The sequence below is a fragment of the Narcine bancroftii genome, chromosome 3 (genome assembly GCF_036971445.1).
Source record: "Narcine bancroftii isolate sNarBan1 chromosome 3, sNarBan1.hap1, whole genome shotgun sequence".
Taxonomy (NCBI): Eukaryota; Metazoa; Chordata; class Chondrichthyes; order Torpediniformes; family Narcinidae; genus Narcine; species Narcine bancroftii.
This window is the reverse complement of record NC_091471.1, coordinates 34,749,935-34,775,525: the sequence shown is the minus strand read 5'-3', so window position 1 is coordinate 34,775,525 and position 25,591 is coordinate 34,749,935. Positions and strand designations below refer to the sequence as shown.

At 36.6% G+C, this 25,591-nt stretch overlaps 1 protein-coding gene and 1 long non-coding RNA gene across 6 annotated transcripts in view; one reads left to right on the top strand and one right to left on the bottom strand.

Annotated features, from left to right (window-relative positions):
- LOC138757065 (uncharacterized) overlaps positions 1-25,591 on the bottom strand; it is a 63,749-nt gene that overhangs the window by 3,304 nt on the left and 34,854 nt on the right. The window contains exons 2-4 of one of the 2 annotated variants that reach the window (XR_011353322.1): positions 8,595-8,642; positions 6,558-6,610; positions 4,953-5,156 (exon numbers count right to left, since the gene is read on the bottom strand). This is a non-coding gene — a long non-coding RNA (uncharacterized lncRNA). Of the gene's footprint in view, positions 1-4,952; positions 5,157-6,557; positions 6,611-8,594; positions 8,643-25,591 lie in introns of those variants that run through there. The other variant, XR_011353323.1, reaches the window with a different exon arrangement.
- The window catches only part of letm1 (leucine zipper-EF-hand containing transmembrane protein 1), an 80,179-nt gene that overhangs the window by 29,462 nt on the left and 25,126 nt on the right, over positions 1-25,591 (top strand). For all 4 annotated transcript variants that reach the window (XM_069923770.1, XM_069923772.1, XM_069923769.1 and 1 more), the window contains 4 exons: positions 4,746-4,865; positions 13,773-13,904; positions 19,268-19,447; positions 21,528-21,683. In XM_069923770.1, the coding sequence (XP_069779871.1) occupies positions 4,746-4,865; positions 13,773-13,904; positions 19,268-19,447; positions 21,528-21,683 (588 nt within the window). The remainder of the gene's footprint in view (positions 1-4,745; positions 4,866-13,772; positions 13,905-19,267; positions 19,448-21,527; positions 21,684-25,591) is intronic.

Sequence of the window (25,591 nt, the reverse complement as noted above, 5' to 3'; positions counted from 1 at the left end):
AAAGGACTCTGACATTCCATGCCTCATAATTTTATAAATTTCAATCACATCACCCCTCTGCCTCCAGAGAGAACAATCGAAGTTTGTCCAGGCTCTTCTCTCATCCAGGAAATATCCTGTGGTGGAAAAGCAAAAAAGCTTTAAGTGCTGGAATCATGAACATGAATTGCTGGAGGAACTCGGCTAGTCAGATAGCATCCATGGGTAGAGCAGGGCTTTCAATGCTGTGGGTCTGTCTCCTTTGTCAAGACTACAGGGAAGGGGGTGATACTGCATATTGAAATTTGGAGATACATCATGGTTACAGGCCTTTCAAGTCCACAAGCTCATGCAACTCGATTGCACCCACGTGACCAATTATCTGACATCTTTGGAACATGGGATGAAACCAGAGCACTTAAAATAAAACCCATGTGGTCATGGGGAGAACACAGCAACAGATACAAACTCAGATCACTGGCACTGCAATAGTGTTGTGCTAACTCCGATACTATTGTTTTACCCCCCCCCCCCCCCCCCCCCCAAGGGGGAAAGAAGCTAGGGGAGAGGCCTAGAGGTGATGGAACAGAAAAGGTGAGGTGGAGAGATGGGCAGAGGGAGAGACCACTTTGAAGGGGAGGGGCCATGAATAAAAGTTAGAGAATTGGAGAAAAGCATCGGGTAGATAAAGAGATGGAAATGGAAACAGATGGTGGTGTAAATGTGCCGAATGTTTGTTCTGTGCACGTGTTGTGTGGAATACAAGCTTTCATCTCATTGGACCCAGAGAGAAATGACAGGCACTAAGTTTCCCAAATTCAAAGAGCAAAACCTTTTATTTACAATTAGAGAACTATTTATAGTATTTACAATGCTCTTGGTCCCGAGGGAACTGTTATGAACCATCTTACGCACATGTGGCTGGATTAGTTGATTGATGGCTCAAGTCCCGAGAACTGATAACATCCACTCCTGGTGATGGTGGGGTCACTCAGTTTAGGGCGTCCTAGTAGATGGGGGTGAAGTTTAATCCAAATTATTTGGATACATCACAAACAACGGAGGTTCCAGCAACACTGGTTGCAGACCTTCAGTCAGGATAACAATCTTCTGTCTTATTTGCCAAGCTAAGCTTGAATCCAATCCACCAAATATCCAAGGATCCCATGTGTCTTAATCTTCTACATTGGTCTCCTAAAGGGACTTTGACAAATTCTTTACTAAAATCAGTGTAGACAACATCCATTCCCCTCCCGCAATAAAACTCATTTAATTCCCTCCCGTATTGACTAATAAGTCCATTCTTTTCCAACTGTGAGTAAATCCTATTCTGAAAAATATTCTTTAATGATTTTAGCTACCAGTAAAGGAAGGTTAACTGATCTATAATTTTTTAAATTCTCCCTATTGTCTTTCTGAAACAAAGGAACAACATTAGTTATTCTCCAGTCCTTTGGAACCTTGCATGTAGCTAAAGTGGATAGAAAAAATCTTTGCCTTGACCCCAGCAATATTCTCTCTTGTCTTTCTCAATAACCTGGGACATATCCCATCAGACTCTGGGGCTTATCCATCTTAATGTTCTTCAGCAGGCCTATCACCTCCAGTTTCTTGATAGCAACATCATATAAAATAGTGACACACCCATCTCTGATCACTATCTTTCATCCCCTCCTTGGTGAATACTGAAGTGATGTACAATGTAGAAGTGAAGAATCAGAAACTGTTTTTTAGTCATGATCATGTGTCATGAAATCTGTGGTTTTGCGGCAGCAGTGTTGTGCGTTGCAGGTGTAAAATTGCTATAAATTACAGTTAGAACCATAGAACACGACAGGACAGAAAATAGGCCATTTGGCCCTTCTAGTCTGTGCCAAAATATCATTCTTTTAGTCCCATCAACCTGCACCCAGTCCATAACCCTCCAGACCTCTCCCATCCATGTATCTATCCAATTGATTCTTAAAACTTGTGAGCCAACATTTACCACATCAGATGGCAGCTTGTTCCACATTCCCACCACTGTCTGATGAAGTTCCCCCTAATGTTCCCCTTAAATCTTTCCCCCTTCACCCTAAACCCATGTAATCTTTTATTTATTTCTCCTAATCTAAGTGGAAAGAGCCAACTCGCATTTACTATCAAATCTCTCCTCCATTCATTTTTACTCCAAGGAATAAAATCCAAACTTGTTAATCTTTCCTTGTAACTCAACTTCTGAAGACCCAGCAACACCCAAGTAAATCTTCTCTGCGCTCTTTCAATCTTACTGATATTCTTCCTGTAGTTAGGCAACTAGAACTGCACACAATACTCCAAATTTGGTCTCGCCAATTCTAATACAACCTCACCATAACATCCCAACTCATATACTCAAAACTTGGATTTATGAAGGCCAAGATGCCAAAAGCTTTCTGTCCACCTGTGACACCACTTTCAGGGAATTATTTATCTATATTCTCAGATCTTTTTGTTCCTCTGCTCTCCTTAGTGCCCTATCATTTACTGTGCACTACTTCCTTGGTTTGTCTTTCCAAAGAGCAACACCTCCCACTTATTTGCATTAAATTCCATCTGCTATTTTCTGCCCCATCTTTCCATTCGGTCCAGATCCCTTTGGGGAAGTTTTGAAAGCCTTCCTCACTGTCCACAATTCCTCCAATCTTAGTGTCATCAGCAAACTTGCTGATCCATTTTGCCACATTATCATCCAAATTATTGATATAGACAACAAACAACAATGATCCCAGCACAGATCCCTGAGGCACACCACTAGTCCCAGGCCTCCTGTCTGAGAAGCAATCATCTACTACCACTCTCTGGCTTCTCCCATGCAATCAATTTTGAATCCAATTTACAACCTCTCCATGGATACCTAGTGTCTGAACTTTCTGAACTAACCTCTTATGTGGGACCTTGTCAAAGGCCTTATTAAAGTCCATGTAGACAACATCCACACCATCTACTTTCTTGGTGACCTCCTCGAAAAACTCTTAAGATTCGTTAAACACGATCTATCTCACACAAAGCCATGTTGACTATCCTTAATCGGCCTTTGACTTCCCAAATACTGATGTATCCAATTTCTCAGAATACCTTCCAATAGTCTTTGAGTGGTCTTCATCTTTCCCTTGTTTTTAACCAATATATAGAATGCCTTGGGGTTTTCTCAATCTTGCTCATCAATGACATTTCACTGCCTTTTCTAAGTCCTCTTGATTCCTGTTTTAAGTTCTTTGTTGCTTCTTTTATATTTATATTTTTATATTTCTCTGTCTGATTGCAGTTTCATAAATTTGATGTACTTCCTTTTTCCTTTTGGCTTGCAAAATTTCTCACTATCAAGGTTCTGTTCATTGTTTCCAATAAAAACTTCAGGATAAATTACAAACTAAGCGGTCGGTATTGTCTTAGCCTGTCACACCCAATGATTGTGGAAATAATGGAGCAATGTTAATTTTGTGAGCTTGTTAAAATAACAGAGTTTTAATTTTTAAATGTAGAGTAACGGCATGGTAACAAACCTTCGTAGTTCATGAGACCACCCCACCCAGATACATCCATGGGACCAATGAACTTTCTAACCCTGTACATCTTTGGAATGAGGGAGAAAACTGGAGCATCTGAGAAAACACACATGAACAAGGGGAAAATTTGCAAACTCCTTATAGACAGCGCCCTACTAGAACCTGGGATGCTGGCACTGTAATAGTGTTGTGTTAACTGCTTCATTAACCATACCGCACAGGTTCAAATTTGGTCCCATTCAACGTGGTTTGCAAGATAGAGTGCATGTAGTGTGACTGACTGTGACAATTTTTGACATTGAACAAAGGAAGTATAAAATGAATTACTATCAGCTTTATCCTCAATTTACTTTGTGTGAAATTGCAGGCTGAGATTTGTATCTGGAGAATTGCACTCTAGAATATTGCCATTTAATAGAAGTGTGTTATGGATTTGAGATCTGTAGATGATTTGTGAAGCCTAAATCTGATGGGTAAACATTGCTATCAAATATGATTTTTGCATTTTACCTATTTGTAAAACAATGCCCATATAAAGCTGCTAAAATAATTACAAAGCTCTTATGAAAAGTAGTTAAGCTTTTTAGTTGAATAAAATTACACAACTTTCATATATCAAGCAAATTGCTAGTAAATAAAGCACAAGAGCCCATTGACAAGCAAGTAAACATTGTATCTATTGTTGATTTCCAGACCCAAACAAAAAGAGTGACAATAGACAATAGGAGCAGGAGTAGGCCCTTCGGCCTGTCGAGCCAGCACCGCCATTTTACAGATCATGGCTGATCACTACCATCAGTACCCCTTTCCAGCCTTATCCCCATAACCCTTAACTCCTTTGTCCACTAGAGTCTTATCTAACTCTCTTTTGAATATAATCAGCGAATCTGCCTCTACCACCCTCTGTGGCAGAGCATTCCACAGATTCACACTTCTCTGGGTAAAAAAATGTTTTCTCATCTCTGCCCTAAAGGGCCTACCCTGTATTCTTAAACTATGCCCTCTAGTCCTCGTCTCCCCCATCATTGGGAACAAGTAATCCGACTTCACCCTGTCTATCCCCCTGATAATTTTGTTTACCTCAATCATGTTTTGATTTCTAAATAATACTGGTATGAAATCTGATCCTATGAATTTTGTAGTCCATTTTGTCCTCTTATGGATTAATGCAGATCAATTCGACATGCAATTTTTTTTTGGATAGTTTTAATGGTATTTCCTGCTCTGTTTTGTTTGTAGTTGATTGCAGAAGAAGGCGTAAATACACTGAATGTAAATGAACTGCAGGCAGCCTGCAGAACCCGGGGAATGAGGGCACTTGGAGTGACAGAAGGACGTTTACAAAACCAACTCAAACAAGTGAGTGATGAAATTACAATTTACTGTTTCCTTTTAATTGTCAGTAATGTTATGATCATGTAGAAAAAACCTATTCCATTCCACTAAATGAAAACTTTGAGCTCTTTGCTTGAGTAAAGTTGGGCATTAAGTTCAGAACATTATTCATAAGTTCAAATCCTGTTCAAACCATTCCCTTTGGTATCCATAGATACTTTTTACAACTTTTAGGTCCAACCACAAGTCATTTTGCATTGCGATGTTTGCAATATTTCTATACAGGTATGCGTCGTTTAACATCCACGATACGATCTGTGAAATAGGACATTATGCGATTTGGATGTTGTGCGAACAACATTTTTTTGTATATTTTATTTATTTGATTATAAATCATGATACATACATTAAAAAAAACAATTAATACATATGATCCAAAAAACATGGTATATGTGTGTTTATAGCAACTAGTCACCCTCTTCCCATGTAACCCCTCCCACCCATCCTATCCCCCAATACCCAACTAACCTAATCCCCAAGGAAGAAAGAAAGAAGAAAGGAGATGTTGACCATAATAACATAATTAATTAATTACCATGGATTAGAGTAACATCAACACTACATGGCTAGAGAATTCAAAATTTTAAACCCATATAGTCCAAATAGGGGCTCCCAAGTTTTACGGTAACATATAATTTACATGATATGCCAACTATATATACTCAAATCAGTTTCATTTTTTTCAAGTAATCGCTGGACATTTCTGACCACAGCCAATGCTAATCTCAAAAATGTAATTTGAAATCTGGTTAGTCTTAATTCTAAACTCAACTTCTTAATGTTACATAACAAAAATACTGATGGATCTAATGTAAATTTAACTTTAAAAATAACTTTAAAAAAAATCTTTAAGTCGCTTCCAAAAAGGTTTTTACCATTTCACGTGACCAAGAAGAATGTAAAAAAGAATCTACTTCCTTCTGACTTCTAAAACATTAATATGAAGAAATTAAATTATATCTCTTTAATTTTTCTCGAGTTAAATAGGATTGATGTATAAAATTATAATGAACTAGCCGATATCTCACATTCACAATTTTAGTCATACTGTCTTTACATAACTTTCTCCAATCATCTTGATTAATTACTAAGCACATCTAACTTGGGCATTTTATTCTGTAATAATGAATACTTTTCAGATATAAATCACTTCTTTCCACCATCTATAAGTAAAATTTCAAATTTAGATTGTTAAGGTAAGCGTAAAGTATGTCCAAAATTATCCAATAATAAAGCTTTAATTTATAATAACAGAAAAGAGTGTTTTATGATATTTTGTATTTTTCTTTCATTCTTTGAAAGGAAATAAAATATCCTGCTTCATAACAATCTTGCACAAATTTAATTCCTTTTTGGTCCCATAATTTCAAAAATTGATTATTAAGCATAAAAGGAAAAAGCTTATTCTGATATAAATGTGTCTTACTTGAAATTTTCCCTTTTACCTATTACATCATTTATTTTATTCCATAATTCCATTTATAAATAAAATTATCCATTTTCTTCTCACCATCTAAACCATATAACAATTACAGTATGGAAACAGGCCATATCGGCCCTTCTAGTCCGCACCAATTTAAGTGAACTCCACAAATTCCACAGAATGTGGGAATAAGCAATTTCCCAGCCTGGCTCTCGTGATTTTGATGCTCCTACCTGATGGTCCTTGCAAAAGGTACTACTTTCTCCTTATATCGGTGGTTGGATTACTATTGTTTACAACAAAACATGATTAAAGATTACAAACTCAAACAATTAAATTTGAGATTTGCACATGAAATGGACAGAGTAAACCAAATACTGAAGGACCTGGAAAATATGGTAAGAGTTGGGTATTTTTAACATGGATATATAAAGGTTTATAAACAATGGGGAAGATGGATAAAGTGAATGCTCACAGTCTTTTTCCCAGGGTAGATCATTCTAGAACTAGAGGACATGCCCATACCAATGATTTTTCCACATCAAACATTCTATTAATAAATTTTAATTGTGCCACTTTGTAATAATTTTAATAATTTGGAAGCTGTAAACCAACTAATTCATATTTCCAAGTTAATTTTTGTAAAGATACCCTTACCATTTTTTCCTACCATAAAAACTTCCTCACAATAGAATTCAAATCTTTTTTAAAAAATTGAGGAATCTTACAAGGATTGTAAGATTCAATATCTTGAAAAAGATATTGAATCCTAAGAAAAATATTCATCTTCATATAATTAACTCTACCTTTTAATGTTATCAGTAAATCTTTCCATTGATTCAAATCATTTTTAATTTTATAAAACAACAGTAAATAGTTTAATTCATAGAAATGACTAAAGTTACTATCTACTTTAATACCGAAATATTTAATTTGATCCAACCATTTAAATGTAACAATATGTTTACAAGAATTATAATCCGCTTCAGCTAATGGCATAATCTCACTTTTTCCCAATTAATTTTATAACCAGATACTTCACCATACTGTTCCAATCTATCATGTAACCGTTTTAAAGAATTCTGAGGTTCTGTTAACTATATCAAAACATCATATGAAAATAAATTAATTTAAAATTCATCAGACTTCACTTTAATACCTTTAATATTATTATCTTGCCTTATTATCTGAGCCAAAGGTTCAATAAGAGCTGATGACAAAAGGCAGCCTTGTCTAGTAGATCTGTTCAATATAAACGGCAAAGATATCTGCCCATTTGTCACAACTCTAGCAATAAGATTTTTATATAAAGTCTTAATCCAACCAATAAATATTGGTCCAAATATAAATTTTTCCAAAACTTTAAATAAAAAAAACACCATTTTACTCTATCAAATGCCATTTCTGCATCCAATGATATATTCATTGGTAGGTTGGATTCCTCCCGAGAAATATGAATCAAAGAAATCAATTCCACAATATTGCCTGCCAAATAATGATTTTTAATAAATCCAACCTGGTCCAAATGAATCAAACCCAGGTAAATATTTTGCCAATCTCTTTGCTAGAACCTTCATTACAAGTTTATAATCAACATTTAATAACGAAGTTTTCAAAGGATCCCGATAATTTTTTGAGTAACCATACTAATTGCCTGAAAAAAAAGAATCTGGAAAAGGATGAACCTCTGTCATCTGTTTCAGTACTTCCATCAATGAAGGAATTAATAAATCTTGATTTTTTTAAATAAAACTCAGAAGTAAAACATCTTCACTTGGGGACTTCCCATTAGGCATAGACCAAAGTGCTTCTATAATCTCTCTAGCATCCAATTCATTAAAATCCAAACTACTCAAAATGAAGGTCAGATTTTTTTTTTAAATTCAATTTTAGCTTCATCTTTATCTGATTCAGACATATATAATTTTACATAAAGTTCCCTAAATGCATCATTAATCTCCATGTAAACACCATATTATATACAGGTAATAAACTACTATAAACTGATCAGACTGCCCCAGTCTCTCCTCACAGTCCTGTATCAGTCCCCAAACTAGTCCCAGTCATAATGTAGTTATGAAATAAATGAAAAATATCAATTATTTTTATTAACCTTAACAGTTTTGACTAAAATTTTATGTCTTGATGAAAAATCTGAAAGGACGGGGATTCATTGTAATTGTTGGGAGTTTTGAACTCTTATAACCTTATGGGACCATGGCCATATATGCGGTCGGACATTGCCCAAATGGACATGATGAAGCACATACCTGTACTGGCATATTTCTCTTGGAAATGAATATCAAAAATAGCAGGTACTGGAAATTTGAAATAAAAATGGAAAATATTGTAAGCACACAGGCAGTATCAATCTACCGAATTCCCTCTCCCAGCATCTCTGCTATCTAAAACTTTTTTTTTCTCCCTCCCAGTTCAGATGCAGTGACCCAGACTTGAGATGTTAACTATTTCCCATTTCACAGATGCTACCTAATCTGATGAATGTTTCCAACATTTAAATTAGTTCACAATTGAATTTCCTTTAATACTACAAGTACTCCTGCCCAGAGCTCCTCAAATTTTTCTGTATTGGTGGGAACCTTTTTACCCCTACTCATTTTTTTGGCTTAACATCAGTAGTGAGAAATGTTCAAAAACTATCATTAAGAAAGAAATGGAGAGGCATCTCGATAGAAAATGTTCTATCAGGCAGATACAGCAAATTTTTTTGAGTTCTTTGGGTATGTAATGAGTACATTTTGTAGCAAAGAACAAGAGGATGTTTTAAACTCAGATTTCCAAGAGTTTAATAAGGGGCCATGTAAAAGTCGTCTACACAAGATAAGGATGCATTGAGTTGGGGATGCTATGCTGGCATGAATAGAGGATTGGTTAACCTTTCGAAGGCAAAGATTTGAGATAAATGGATGATTCTGTTTAGTAGAATGCTGCAGGGAGTGGAGCTGGACCCACAACTGTTCACAACATGCAGAAATAATTTGGAGGAGGGGGACCAAATATCCAAGTTTGCTCATGATACTAAAGTGAATAGAAAGGCAAATAATGTGGAGGACATAAATAGGTTAAGTGAATAGGCAAGGATTCGGGTAGATGGAGTACAGCTTTGATATAAGTGAGGCCATCTACTTTGGAAGAAAAAATAGTAAATGGTGGAACATTACAGCATGTTGTTGTTTAGAGATCTTAGAGTGCTTGCACATGAATCACAAAATTTTAGTTTGCAAGTGCAGCCGTTAATAAGGCAAGTGGAATGTTGGCCAGCGTTGCTGGACTGATTTAATTGAAGAGCAGGGAGGTTCCACTGGATCTGTACAGGATACTGTGAGTAATTCTGGTCTCCTTATTTGAGAAAGGGTGTATTGACTTTTGAGGAAGTGCAGAAGAGGTTCACCTGGTTGATTCTAGAAAAGTGGGGGTTGATTATGAGAAAAGATTAGGTAGCCTGGGTCAAAACTCATTGAAGTTCAGAAGGATGAAATGAGATCTTGAAGCATATGAAATAGAAACAGGGAGGTTGTTTCCACTGTTGGTGGTACTAGAACTAAAGCACATAGCTTCAAGATTCCGGCAAGCATATTTAAGACAGAGAAGAAGGAATTGCTTTTCTCAGAGGGGAGTAAATTTTTGGAATTCTATGCCCAATGAAGCTGCTTCATTAATAGGAGAATTTTTAATAATAGGGTTATTTAGGGTTATAAGGAATGTATGAGTAAATAGAATTAAGTCTGCAGCAAGATCAGCCATGAACTTATTGAATGGCAGAGCAGGCTCAGCAGACCAGATGACCTACCACTTTTATTTATTGTGGTACTTGTTTTCATTTAGTTTGATCTTTAAGGAAGTATCTATAGTTTTAGTTTCATATTAAAATGCTTTACAAAAATGACACCTAGATGGAATCCTTGAAAGAATGCTTACATGCCTTTTAACATTTCCCAGTCATCAAATAAGTACTGTATTTGATGGCATATAGGACTCACTGGCATATATGGACATTTCCCCTCCCCACCCCACCCATTTTTAGCGTGAAATTTTAGGAAAAATTAATTTTAGTATGTTTACATGTAACTAGGACATCAATAAAACTTGTTAATTACTGCAGTATTATTATTAAAACGAGAAAACATTTAATAAGACGACATTAAAACAAGTAACGATCATAAACAAAAACACAATAAAACATCAATGTTCTGTAACAAAGACTTTAATCGTCTTCACTGCCTGAACAGTCATCACTGTCAAAGCCCAAAAACTCAGCATCACAGTCTCCAAATAATGTATCATTCTCAGTGCCATCAAGGGCATCATTAATTCCACACTTCTTAAAAGTCTTAACAATAATTGCAGCTCTTACCATGTCCCAAGAAATCTTTACCCTCACACACCTGTGTAATGGTGCTCATGTTAGTGCATGGTCCTCTTCTCCCATCCATTTATTCCAGTGTTCCCTCGTGCTTTTTAAAAAGGCTTGTTTATACATGCATTTAAAGGCTGCAATTAGCTAGTCAGACCACCAGGAATTACAGACATCTGGGTTTTCAGTTTGAGCGCCTTTTTTTTAAATGGCTTGAGTTCTATGTGTCCTGAACTGATCCCAGACGAGAAGTGCAGGTTTTTGTAAGAGTCCACCGGGACACGTTCACCATATTTTTTTGCAACCATAATTTGATTCCAACTTTGTCCATCCAGCCTTTTGGATAAACATGAACAAACACATCTTTTTTCTTTGGGTTGAGTATTTCTTTTAAATATTACAAACAGTGGCTGTTTTGTGCCATCAGCACCACAGGGCAGAACGACGGTATAGCGTGTCTTTTCATGACCAACGGTTTTTTACTACGACGGTTTTGGCTCCTTTAACACTCACAGTTTTGTTGGATGGTACATCGAATGTAGATGGAACTTCGTCATGTTCCCTATTTGGCTCAGTTCAAAACAAGTTATTTTTTGTGTACATTTACAAACTTATGAAATTCTAATATTTTGTCTTTATAATCCGCTGGGATTTTCTGTGCAATCATTGTTTTTGTGTGCATTGATAAACAGTGCCATTTCATTAACCACTGTATGGGGAGAGATTGGACAGATTGGGTCTTTATTCTTTGGAGCGTAGAAGGTTGAGAGGGGATTTGATAGAAGTATTTAAGATTATGAAAGGGATAGACAGAGTGGATGTGGATAGACTATTTCCGTTAAGAGGAGGAAAGATTAAAACAAGAGGACATGAGTTAAGAATTAAGGGGCAGAGGTTTAGAGGTAACATGAGGGGGAACTTCTTTACTCAGAGAGTGGTAGCTGTGTGGAATGATCTTCCGGGAGAAATAGTGGCGGCGGAGTCAATTGTATTATTTAAGAAAAGGTTGGACAGGTATATGGATGAGAGGAAGATGGAGGGTTATGGGCATTGTGCAGGGAGGTGGGATTAGAAAGGGGTGTTTGGTTCGGTGCGGACTAGAAGGGCCTAATGGCCTGTTTCCGTGCTGTAATTGTTATTATTGTTATTATTATTAACACCAACCTTCTATTCCATTAAAATCCTTATGCTTTTGTTCTTCTCCTAAGCTCCTGGCCTTGTGCAGTATCATCTTGGTAGAAACGCATTTCCCTGCTTCTCTATCACTTAGCACTCAGTTTTTTTTTAACTCTTCCTCATGTTGTGGCCAACGTGGGGCTGGACAATGAAGGTTACGTTTATCCTTTTTAGTACCCTCTACCATTTTTCTGGCTTTATCCATTCACGTACCATTTTTGTTGTAGGCAATGCTCCAAAGACTTTAGGTGCCACTCTATTACTGGGCTTCTTAGCATACGTTTCAACTTTTAGTTTGTATGCAATAGCGTAGCTTGAGCGCTTGCCTCCTGTCACCGTCTTGTGGATGAAAGCCTCCACTACAGTGCTCAAAATGGCGGCTCCAAAATGTTACCTTCTTGTATAAGACTCAGCATATTTTTGTCGGGGGAAGGCAGGTAAGTATGGCGTCAAGTATGGTAATAGGTATAAGGTTGGAGGCACTTTTCCTGGGTGACGAGTAGTTAAAAATACTTAGAAAATAGAAAGTAAACTCACAAAGGACACTGTAGAATCCCCCTTCTTGGTTTACAAGTCTTATGTATCTTGTAATAAATGATTTGTGAAGTGCTATCTTGCCCATAAAGGAATGAATTTGAACATGCACCACCATGACAAACAATGTTATTTTTTAAATGTTTAAAATACTGAAGTGCTGGAGAAACTCAGCAGGTCATGCACAGTCCATCATGGGAAATAAAATATAAAACGAACATTTCAGGCCTGAACCCTTCATCAAGGTTTGAACAAAAAGTAGGGGGTGTCTGAATAAAAATGTGGGATGAGGAGGGAAGAATGGACAGGGAAAGGAGCATAGGCCAATAGGCAAGAGATTATAGGTGGATGTGGGTGGGAGAGCAGAATTGAAAAAAAAGAAGCTGAGAAGTGATAGGGAAAGGGTAGCTCTCTGAATGAAGAAGGAACGGGGTAGAGAGCTGGAGGAAAGGGGACAGAGAGTTAGGGAAAGGAAGAGATAGAAGGGGCCTAACAGAAACTGGTAAAGTTGATGTTAATGTCATCTGGTTGGAGAGTGCCCAGATGGAATATTGGGTGGCATAGTTTCAATTTGTGGGTGCCTTTGGTTTGACATTGCACAAGGTCATGGACTGATGCGTCAGTGTGGGATGGGACGCAGAATTGAAATTGTTCGGTATTGGGAGATCCCTGCTGCTATCAGATAGAGTGAAGGTGAAACTGAATCCAATTTCTCTGATGTAGAAGAGGCCATAATCGAAGCACCAGGTGCAGTGGTTGCTCCACTTGAATTGGTTGTGGAGGAGGTTTGGGTGCAAAAGTAGAATTTTCTGCAGGCATGGGTAGGTACCAAGGGGTGGTTAGTGGGAAGGGATGAATGGATGATGCAGAGGAGGAGAAGGTAGGAGAGGAAAATGTGTCTGGTGGTGGAATCACACAGGTGGTGGAAAATGTGGAGGATATTAAGTTGGATGCAGAAGCTGGTAGGGTGGTAGGTGAGTCAGGGGAATCTTATCTTTGCTATGTTAAGGAGCAGAGGAGGCAGATGTACATAAAATAGCAGGTATGCAAGTAAAGGCTGAGTTGATTGATAGCAGTAGAAAGGAAGCCATTTCAGAATATCTGGAATGGAAACGCTCATCCAAGGAGCAGATGCGATGGAGACTGAGGAAATGAAAGCAATTTGAAATGTTTCAAATGCTAGTTTTTGTGAATTATTTGTTACAGTGGAGGAACTAATACATGCTGTGATTTGCTGATTTTAATTACGATCAACAAGTCCAAAGACCTTTTCAGTCATAAAACAAATGACACGTATCAAATTACTGTTTTGTCTCGTGCTCTTCATTACTTTCAACTAAAGACATTTTTTTTCCTTTTATAGTGGCTAGATCTGCATCTAAACCAGCAGATTCCAACTTCACTGCTACTTTTGTCGAGAGCCATGTTTCTTCCAGACACCCTTTCACCAGCTGATCAACTTACAACAACTTTGCAGACATTGCCTGAGAGTGTGGTAAGTAATTTACTAAATATACTTAAGTATCATTTTAGGATGTTTGCTTAAAGTTTCAACTGAAATATTCTTGAATCACATCATTACTGCTTGCTGTGGCTTTACTAAGTTAAATCCCTTCTGTTTAGTTTTTATCCACTACGTGTCTGCCCATTTTACCAGTGTCCACGTCCGTTGCCGGGCTCTGTTTAGCTAAATTGTGTTTGATGTTATTAACCAATTTTAAAACTTGCCCTCTGTCCAATTCCAGACCATTCATAAATATTCATGTGTAGCGGTCTGAAAAAACAACTCCTGTGAAACACAACTGTGTATATCCTTTCTGTTTCTAAAATCACTTTTTCACACATTATTTTTCTGTCCCTTAAATACTTTCGTGGTTATGAAATTATTTTCATATTTTTATTTTGCTGCTGAGTCAGTACATAAAAATATGATAGCTTTGTGATTAATATAACAGTTGTCAAACTGAAAAGAAAAAATGTCAGACAGGACTTTTGGCTTGTGACCATCATTGTATTGTATGTTGTGTTTTATATTGTATATAGATGTGGTTTTGGGAGATAAAGTGTGGCAGGTTTTTTAGTGTAGGTCGCATACAAACATTTCAAAACACATCTCATTTAAAATACTGGAGCTCTGCTCAAGTTAGACAGCCTGGCTCTGAGTGCCTTGGCAAAAACTTTGAAGTGTGCCCAAGGGACTTCACTATTGGATTGTTATTTTGAAAAGCAACAGATGAAAGAACTCGTCAGAGTCGCAGGCTGTCAAGAGTGCTGCTTGCTGTTCTAAGGGGGGTCATGTGGTTTTGCAAGCAGAGAGAGTAAAACAGACTTTTATCTGAATGAGAGAGAGAATTCAGTTTAGCAGCAGCAGCTGGGACTGGAACAGGGCAAGCTGGAAAGACTCCATTTTGAAGATGGGTTGTGAGTGCTTGGTTAAAGCCCACGTGGTCCATACAAGAGGAGAGGACTGGCTGCCTAATGTTTCACTTGAAATAAAAAAAAAACAAAAAGGAACTCTGTGATGACCTGAAAGAAAGAGGTTATCATCTGGAAATCCCTGATGGGGTAAGTTTCTTCGGCAAGACACTGACATGGCTGATTAGAAGGGAACAGTTGGTGTCCAGCGAACAACAAATCTCTCTCTGAAAACTGACCAGAATCTTCCTGAGTGATACCTTTCAAGCACCAAAGCCTGGTGAAGATTCCTATGTTAAATTCTGTGGACAGTAAAGAATTGCCTACAACAAGTGAACTTGGAGGAATGAGAAGTGAGATTGGACTGTGAATTAAAGAACTTTTCTAAACTTACACACACATTACCTACACGTGTGCTTAGAATTAGAAGGGGATTAAGTTAAGTAAGTAATGTTGAATTTTGATCCTGTTTTGATGTTTTAAGATAATTAAAAGTAACTTTTGTTTAAGTAACAATTTATCTTGGTGAATATCTATTGCTGCTGGGTTTTGGGGTCCTCTGAGCTCATAACAGTATCAGACAGGAATCAAAATATTGGTGGATTCTACCAAAATCTACAAAAGATGAGTCACTTCAACAAATGTGGTTTGGCTCCATAGCTAAAGATAATGCTGTTTTCCAGAATTAGTCTAAAAATTTGCACCATAGAAACCTTGAGACAGTGGAAGCCATTTAGTCTATTGCATCCATGCCAACTGAGAAAGATATACCCAGTCTCATCTAGCACCAAGGCCATAATCCTACAGTTCTTCAAGTGCGCATCCAAATAATGCTTGAGTGTAATGAGAGCAGGTGTTTCCAAACCCCATTCAGGCATTGAGTTCTAGTTTCCTGTTACCTTTTGGATGAGGGAAAAAAAGCTTAATTACTCTTTCCCCTTTCAGCCAAATCTATGCCTCCCTAAAATCTGCAACTGGAACAAACCCTACAAACCTTCTAGTCTGTGCCGATTTATTTTTCTGCCTAGTCCAATCTTTCTAATCATAAAACTAGAACAGCACACGACAATCAAACAGTTTTGTCATGTGTAATGTACAATCCTACTTTTCCTTTCTCACACACACACACACACACACACACACACACACACACAATGAAAATTAGTGCAGTTGCAGATGGCAAAGAAAGTGGTCCAAGGAACAGAGGGACAAATCAGCTAGAAGGTTGGCTAAAGTGGTGACAGATAGGATTTAACCTAGACAAATATGAGATTATGCATTTTGGGACACTAAATGCTCACAGGAAATATACAGTGAATAGGAGGTACATTAAGATTGTTAATATAGAGAGAGACCTTGAACTTATAAATTCCATGAAAATGGCAACATGGATACATAGCATCCATACCATGCTGTGATGCTTTTGAAGATGCGTCTTTAGAGTTGTTGAGGGACAAGTAAAACTTCCTTCAGATATTTTAGACATGTTTTCTGAACTCTGTATGCCTTATTATTCTGTTTATTTTGCATTTCCTTATTTTGTCCACTTCTAAACCATTTGGTAGGTTTTTTTTGTTTTTTTTTTCTTATTAACGAATATTATTTTTATTTGGAGGGCCTATATATTTTAATTTGGAGGTCCTATATATAATTTTTTTTTTCTTTCTTTGCTATTATTAATTTTGTGATTATTTTTGGTATTTAGTAATTGTATTAGATATGTCAAATTTGAAATTTTCTACTTTTAATGTTCAGGGATTAAATAACCCGAACAAGTGTAAGAGAGTTTTGGCAATTTCCGAGAGTAGCTTTGAATAAGTTAACTTGGAAATATGCATTAGGAGGATTACGTTTACCACATTTTCAAAATTATTATGAGGCAGCTCAATTTAAATTTATTAGTTCTTTAATGGATTTGGAATGGCCCCCTAGTTGGGCTAAAATTGAGATGACGAATATTTTTGAATTTGAAATACATCAATTTTTGTTTTGGTGGAATTTAAATTTATTACAACAATATAATGTGCCTATACTAAATCATTTAATGAAGTTACGGATGAGGAAAAATAGAACGATAGGTTCTAAGGGTAAATTATTGACTTTAATACCATTATATAATAATCAACTTACTCCTTTTTCAATGCATAATCAATGTTTATTACATTGGAAATCTAAAGGTATAAAAAATTTGGGGGATTGTTTTAAAGAAGGTAAATTTTTATCCTTTAATCAAATGAGGGAAGATTTTGCTATTAATGAGAATTTTTAATTCATTTATTATCAACTTCGATCTTTAGTAAAACAAATATTTGGTAGAGATATGACTTTACCTAGATTGACTAAATTTGAATCTTTTCTTGTGATTGTACCGAAGAAGGGATATATTTCATTGATGTACCAAATATTAAAGAGAGTATGGAAAAAAGGGATGGGATAGATCTAAGATTAAATGGGAAAAGGATATTAATCTTAATTTTTCTGAGGAGGTCTGGTTAGATATTTGTCATGACAGTGTTACTAGATTGATAAATGTTTGTTATGCAATGGTTAATTACAATTTTTACATCAATTGTATTTAACACCTGAAAAGTTTTTTAAAAAATGGTTTTAGTGAATCAAACTCTTGTTTTAGATGTGGTAATTCGGTTGGAACTTTTTTTCCATGCTGTTTGGTTATGTGTATATACAATCTTTTTGGAAAGCAATTCAATTGTTTTTGGAACATTTGTATAAGATTAAAATACTTCTAGACCCGACAATATTTTTGTTGGGTAAGTTGAAGCCTTTGAAAGATTTGGGATTAGATAAATTTCAGATTGCTTTTGTATATTTAGCTTTATCTGTAGCAAAAAAATTTATAGCAAGTACATGGAAAAATGCTAATGTGATTGATATTAATAGATGGCATAATGAGATGAAAACTTGTTCGGTAATGGAAAAATCATGTATGTTTTGCATGATAATTATTCTTTTTTTCTTAATAAGTGGTCTTTATATTCAGAATATTTACATTTATATTTACTTTGATTAGATTTTAGTAAATATATTTTAGTTTTTTTTCTCTTTGGCTCCCCTAAAGAGAGCTGGGGGAGGGGGGTTTCTTTTTTTTCCTCTCTTTTCTTTTTTATATTTAAAAAAATTTATTGTTCACAATATGTACTTTTTTTACTATATGTAATAACCTTGTTGAGCGAATAAATAAAATTACGGGGGAAAAAATCAGCCATTGGTGTCTTGCTGAAGAAACTTTCCCTCTCTTGGGTTTTTCAAAAAAATAACCTCTTCTTCCAGGTTACCACAAAGAGTTCTTCTTTTTCCCCTATTTCAGGAGAAACACATTAACCAGCCACAGCTTTAGCAATTGATCAATCACAGTAAATGCGTTTTTGGTGCTGCTGATCTTATATTTTTTGGGGGCATAAAGGTGGTGGAAGCAGACATAGAGTTACGCAACATAGCAGGACAGTTCCAATCAGTCGCCTCCTTGTATAGCTCGGAGGCTGTGGGGGGCTGTTGCAGTCAAGTACTTACCTTCATCAGAAGGAGAGTGAGTGTCAAGATCACCTGTGTGGCAGTGAGTCAATGAGATGGTCAGAGGAATTTAGCTGGTTGGTTTTTGTGGAGTTGAAGAATGCAATGTTATGTCTAGTGAATAATGAAGAGAAAGTCGACTTAATGGTGTGTGCTGAAAGAAACTAGTAAGTGTATTCTTTATTTGTTTGTAAGCTGTGTTAAATCATTGCCATTACAAAACAAACTGAAAATAATTAAAAATTTTTCTTGAACTTTATTCTTGCCCTTTCTCACATTTGTAAAACCTCATTGATCTTGACCACACCTACCCAGATTTAATTCTTCAGGCAGCTTTCCAAACATGGATACAGATAATTGCCATGTTTGTGCTTGGATTTGAACTACTTGGAGCATTTCTGGGATGTGCCAGTGGTGCTGAGCCAACGAGTTTAGGACCTAAATGGACAATTCCTGCATTTGTGGGGTGTAAATACCTATTATTACGTCAAAACTTCTGGTCTTCTTGCACAAGTTCTGACCCATTGAATTATCACACATTTAGTTTTAATTCTTGGAGATGTAGCTCTAGCAGTTCCTTTTATTTAATCACTTGGATACATTAGATGTTTAACTTCATGTGTTGCTAAAGAGGAGGAGGTGCGTTAGCTTGAATGTCAAATTCACTGGAATAATTTGGATCTTTGACAGGAAGTGGAAGACATTTTATAGATTAAATTTGTTAGTAAATGGAAATCTCTTGTATAATTGAGATGAAATGCAAGGATGAAAAATTATGAATACACAATTTCAGTCTAATTTTTGTATGAACAATTTTTTTTGGTAATGTACATATTTGTCTCTTCCCATTTGAGGTGCTATCTGAAGCAAGCTCTTGCAATTTGATTTTTTTTTGTACTTTCTTTTATATAGACAAAGGAAGCTCAAGTGAAAGTCGCAGAGGTTGAATGTGACAAGGTGGATAATAAAACTAAATTAGAAGCAACTTTGCAAGAGGAAGCAGCCATTAAAAAGGAGAACCAGGAGCGGGAGATGGAACGGATGGCAGAAGCTGCTGAGAAAACTAAAGAGAGCTTGCAGGTTGAAGCCAATGTAGGTATCTTGATATTTCTTTGTCCCTTAAAATTTAAAATACAGGTTTACAACAATGTTGGAGAAATGTATAACTTGATGTGCAATGAGAAATGCAAGCCTGCTAAACTTTTAAGAAATTATAAGGTGTGCAGAATGTGATGCAAAACAGCTGGAGTTCCATAACAATATTTAAATTGGAGTGTGTAATTTCATCCAGATCTGTGGAAATTCCAAGCACAAGTCAGTGTAGACCATTTTCTAATGTAAACCAAATTGCATCCCAGACTGGTAGCATTTCAAAGTAGTATAAAATTAATTTTGCTGCATGGAAGTTGATATTTTTGCATGGTGATTTAATCCATCTAAAATATTAACATCAACACCTGGAGTTATTTTAGAGTTGGTAGGTTTTGGGTTGAAGTCTCACTTCAGAATCTTGAGTATAAATTCTAAGATAATAACCCAGATTGCTCAGCAAGCAGATTTTTGCAGTAGTATCTTTAAATTGAGTGGTGGTGCTAAATCCAGCTTCTTGGATGACCCTAATAAAATCATTCCATATAATTGAGGTAGCAGTGTATCCACCTATTCTTTGGCCAAATTATCCCTCAATAAAATAACTCCTGGTCACTACTACATTCCTCTTGAAGTAGCTTGGTATGTGTGTGAGAGAGAATGCTTTATGAGGGGAGAACAGAGCAGATGGAACTTTTAAATGTAGTCATACTACATGATAGCAGCGCATGAGCCCATGCTGCCCAATTACACCCAATTGACCTACAACCCCTGGTACCTTTTTGAATGGTGAGAGGAAACTGGAGCGCCAGGAGGAAACCCGCGCAAATGGGAAGAATGAACAAACCTCTTACAGGCAGTGCCGGATTTGAATCCCAGTGGTTGGTGCTGTCACAGTGTTGCACTAGCCACTCCGCCAACCCTGCCATGATTTTGAAAAATGTGAAAACATTGATTTGGGTGCATTCAACAGAAGAGCAGAATATTTTTTAAATGGTGAAAATGCTTGTACATAAGTCATTAAAAACTATACAGGTGTAAGTTGTGATTACAACTCACTCGGGATGGTGAATTTGCTTTTCACGGAATCATACAACTCAAAAATGGGCCCTTTCAACCCACCTCATCCATGCTCACTTTGATTTGTATCCTGCACCAGGCCAATGCCTTTCCTATTTCAATACTGTTCAAGTGCCTTTTAAACCTTATATCTGCCTCCACCACCTCTTCTGGCAGTTTGCTCCAGATATTTGCCATACTCAATGCCGAAAAACATGCTCCTTTAAACCTGTGTCTAATTTTAGACTCCCCTAACCTGGGAAAAAGTCTTTGACTACTGCATATCTATATCCTTCATGATTTTATAAATTGTTGTGAGGCTTTCCTTAAGCCTCCTCTGTTCTAGTGAGAACAACCCCAGCATACAGAATCTCTCCTTTGTAACTATTGCCCTTTATTTCAAGCAGCATATTGGTGAATCATTTCTGTATTCACTCTGCCACTACAGCATTCTTTCTGTAATGTGGTGAGAGGAGGATACTGCAGATGAGGAACGATTGAATAATGTGGGCCTATATTCTGTGAGAATGAGAGAAAATGGGAGGATGTTTCCTCTGGTGGAGGACTCTAGAATCAGGAATAATTGTCTCAAGAATAGGTTGGCTGTCTCATCTGAGATGAAGTGAAATTTCAAATAAATAGTGGTGAATCCTTGAATTTCTCTACCTTCTTGTGGGGTGAATGTTTATTATTCAGTTAATTCAAGACAGATTTGTAGATTTTAATGGGCACAAGTGATATGGGGAAAAGGCAGGAATGTGGCGCTGAAGATCAGTTTTGATGCCGATGAATGGTATATTCAGGCTTTTTGGTCTGCTGAACGACTTCTGTTCCTATTTCTTAAGTATTTATATCAGCTGCTATTTTTTTTTTAATGCCGCTAACACCTGAAATTTAAAATACATAATTGCTTGGTATAATAATCTGAAAACATGAAAAATACATAAGTTGCATAATCTTTCACTTGCATGCTCTTTTTTGTTGGTTATTAACTCTTGTCAATTCTCTTAATTGTGTATTTTAGAAAGAAGTAGAATCGGCAGTGAATCTGGAAACAGCAGCTGTCGATGTGAAGGAGGGCCAAATTGCTGTTGATACAGAACAAGAGTTGGCTAATGTTGACCTGGCAATGCATTCTGAGACCTTGAAAGATACAGCCCCAGTACTGGAAGGAATAAAGGTTTGTTTTAAAGTAAAGGTTGATTGTCTACATTTGTCTTTACTGATTCAAAGTTTGTTTGTTATTCTCTCCAAAAAAAAATCCCAATCAACTTGCTTTGACTTCACAAACATTTCAAGGAGATGGGGATAATATGCATTAACTAAACAAAAAATATCACTGTGTGGCGTTTACCTGGATGACAGATTTATTTTTACTTGTGCAGATTAAGATTTTGAACTTTTAAATATGAGGTCTCTAATCAGAATTTTTTCTTGACTTATTTTCCCAGCCAGAGTTATCAGTTATGTTTTTTTTATGGATGCTTTCATTCTACAGAGTAAATGGAATGAAATCAAGTATGTTAATTTGTTAAACCCCCAGAGAAAATTGGTGTCTTTTTTTCTTGGCATAATTCTAGAAATGTAATGCATTTCCAAAATTACTGAGCTAGAATTTTGAGTATTGTTAATGTAAAGGTTGATGCAATTATATTCTGAAAATATATAATCTTGGCTGATGAATTTAATTGACATTGCCAACTTCTGAATGAAACAAATAATTGTGTGGGGAGAGGGTGCTGTTTGGTCAGCAGGTGAGTACTTATTAAAGTATCTGATGATCTCTGCTAAAAATAAGAATATAACTTTCAACTTGTGTCTTGGGATTGGGAAGAGTTATTATTGAAAGTTTGTATTCCTGATGGTCAAACAGCAACTACAGGTATGTGGTGCTTAACATACATGATATGTTCTGTGAAAATGGGCGTTATATAATGTGGACTTGTGCGAACACCATATTTCTGTGTACACTTTAGCGAAGCTGCACAAGATTCTGAACTTGAGCAAAATTAAACTTTTTAATTTTTTTTTTAAAACTTTCATGTTGACACTTTCTTAGCCTATTATCTCACACACAATTTAACAAAGGGGGACAAGATCATCCACATCATTGTTCTCAACTTCCTCATAGTATTCCACTGGAAGAGTTTCAGGTTGAAAAACCTCTATTGATGGACTGTCACTCTGTCATGCCTGAGTGACCTGGCTGAGGTTCTTCTTGGGGAGGTGTTGCTTTCTTCAGGAATATCTCCAATATTGTTTGCCTAGTCTGCTTTTTCTTCATATTTACATCCGGTGACATCCGCTACGTTGTACTGTCTGATTGGGATTTGCTGAACTCTGAGGGGGGTCACAGACGACGGACACATATGCAATCGGACGTTGCTTGGACAGATGTTAAGCGACGCACACCTGTATTGTCCAATTCTGGTGTAGTTTTAGGAGAAAATATTGGAGACTTCCACTTTATAATATTGTGGTGAAGATGTCTGAAGTTTTAGGCATCCTTGCCAATAGAATCTGAAAGCCTCAAATGACAGTCAGCTACTTGAGCATCTTTTTTTACTAGGTAACTGATTTTATTCATAAAAGTAGCTGTCAACTGACAACTGACTTGGCCTGAGATGACGAATCTGTCACAGAAGTGAAGGTGACTGAAGTCCTTAACACTCAAGTATTTAGATCTTTCCAGGCACAGAGATATGGATCTTGTGGTTAATGAGATATTTTATTGCCCTACAATTTCTTCTACTTTTAATTTTATCTTATAAACTAAGCAGTTTGTAGATAATACTATCTTACAGTCGTGGCGAGGAGCAATTTTGGTGCTTCATGAATTGTAGGATCTAAAGAAGCCGAATATCCTGTTACAGATGTTGAAGCCGAATAATGTTGTTTTTGCAGAAGACATTGTCAAGCACACATTTATGGCTCAAATTTTTACTCAATGCTTATGCTAAGGGGTCACAACCTCAAGGGTTGTATGCTCTTCAACAAAACAGCTATTAGAAAATAGACTCTTGTGTAAGTTATTACAAGTAAATGTAAATAGTGATGGGGATGAATAAATTATTTGAAATTTCCAAAATAAAAGCACCAGCATTCTATTTTGGAGTACAAAGGTTTTATTTAAATATTAGAATATAATTATATTTGTTCTTAAAAAATTTTTTGACTTTCCTTACAGTAATAATATTCATTAATAACAAATTTTAGGCTGAAGAGCCTTCCTTTCTACTTAAGTTTTCCGTTAGTGCAATCTATCAGTTAAAGTAGAATTGTGAGATTGATTGTAGATGCAAGAAATTTAACAGAATTGAACTAAGGATGAGCCAGTTCAACTACTTTTCCATTTGTTTTTTCCGTGTGCTCACAGTTTGAAAAATGGCAAAGATGTCTACACATCAAGGTTAGGTGACTGTCTCTATTTTTCAAAAACAATTAATTATTTAAAACCCTTGTCTCTCTAATGAAGAGCAGAAATATTAATTTCTCTGGTCAAGAAGATTGTAAAGTGCTGTGTTGGTTGGTTACTTTTAGAGATGTTAAACAGTTGTTGCACTCTATCTCATGAGTGTTCTGCACCTGCTCTGTGTTTTCATTTACGCTTCTGACACTAGGAATTCAGCATGGGAGATTACAATTGTCCACGGCAATACTTTTATAGTGAAACAAGCCAGAAATCAAGAGTTGCTGTTAGTCCACAGTTATGTATGGTGAGACCATTTCTGGAATGTACAAAGAGTTGCTTGAGGAACTCAGCAGGTAAGGCAGTGTCCATGGTAGAAATTGTCAGTCATTGGGTCTGAACCCTCTATCAAGATTAAGGTGAATAAAATTATTCATGTAAAGGAGGAAAGAAGCTAAGGGAGGAACCCAGAAGTGATTAAGGACAGGAGTTATGGGAGGTGGAGACACCAGTGGAGATGGAAGCCAGTAGAAAGGGAGGAAGAAAAGTTAAAGAAAAGTAATTGTAAAGGAGTAGGTATCGAAAAAACAGTGCCAACAGATGGAGGTGGGGCCATACCCCAGCTTCTTCCCCATTACCTGTGTAATTTTATGAATTTTTTCTTAGTATTCAGACCCAAAACGTTGACTGCCTTTCTACCCATGGAAGTTTTCGGAGTTGCTGAGTTCCTTCAGCATTTCTTTGACTGTTCAAGATTCAAGTATCTACAGCTTTTGTATTTCTCAGTTTTTGGTGGATGTTGAGTACTGTGCAATGAATAACTTCTTTCATTGTGGAGATGCAGAACAATTTTCTGGAATGATATTTGGGTGAACTGTAAAAACAGATTGCTAAGGCTGAACTTCTATTCCTTTGTGCATGGAAGATTAAGGGTTAAAAATAATTGAGCTGTTGGAGATGATAAATGCTATTGAGCTGGAAAATTTTTCTCATTTGATGAGACAATTGAGAGCAAGATCTGTATCATTTTAAATCTGTGGTCTGTTATTTGTACCATGGCCATTTGAACTTCTGAATGGTTTAATCACCCCTTGGCCTCCTGAAGGAAAGAATATAGCACGAGTTTCTCTAGTCTGTCCTTCGTCTTGGGAATTATTTTACCTATAAGAATTTCAGACAAGAAGCACAGATAAAGATACTACATCTGTGTTGAAAATTAACTACCCACTTGCACTAATTCAACATTGATCTACTTATTTTTGCTCTTCACACCACACTCCTATCAACACCCACCCCCCCCCCCTCAGATTCTACTATTCATCAAAACACCAAGAGCAATTTACTACAGACAATTTACCTACCCACCTCCACATTTTTGGGATGTGGGAGGAAACTCGTGTGCTTGGAAGGAGAACCTACAAACTCCATATATGTGTCATCTGCATTCAAGATTGAACCGAGGTCTCTGGCACCAAGACAGCAACTCTGCTCACTGTGTCTCTGCTGCCCTGTAATTCTCCCACTATATTGAATTTATTGTGAATTGTACTCCCCAGTTTTGGGCACTGCTGATTGAGCTGCTCCCCAATAAAAAACTATACACGTCAGTTATTTTCTTCCTCCTTCTAATTTTGTGTAACATGTTGCTGTTATCTTTTTTAAATTCCTTTCATTTTCTC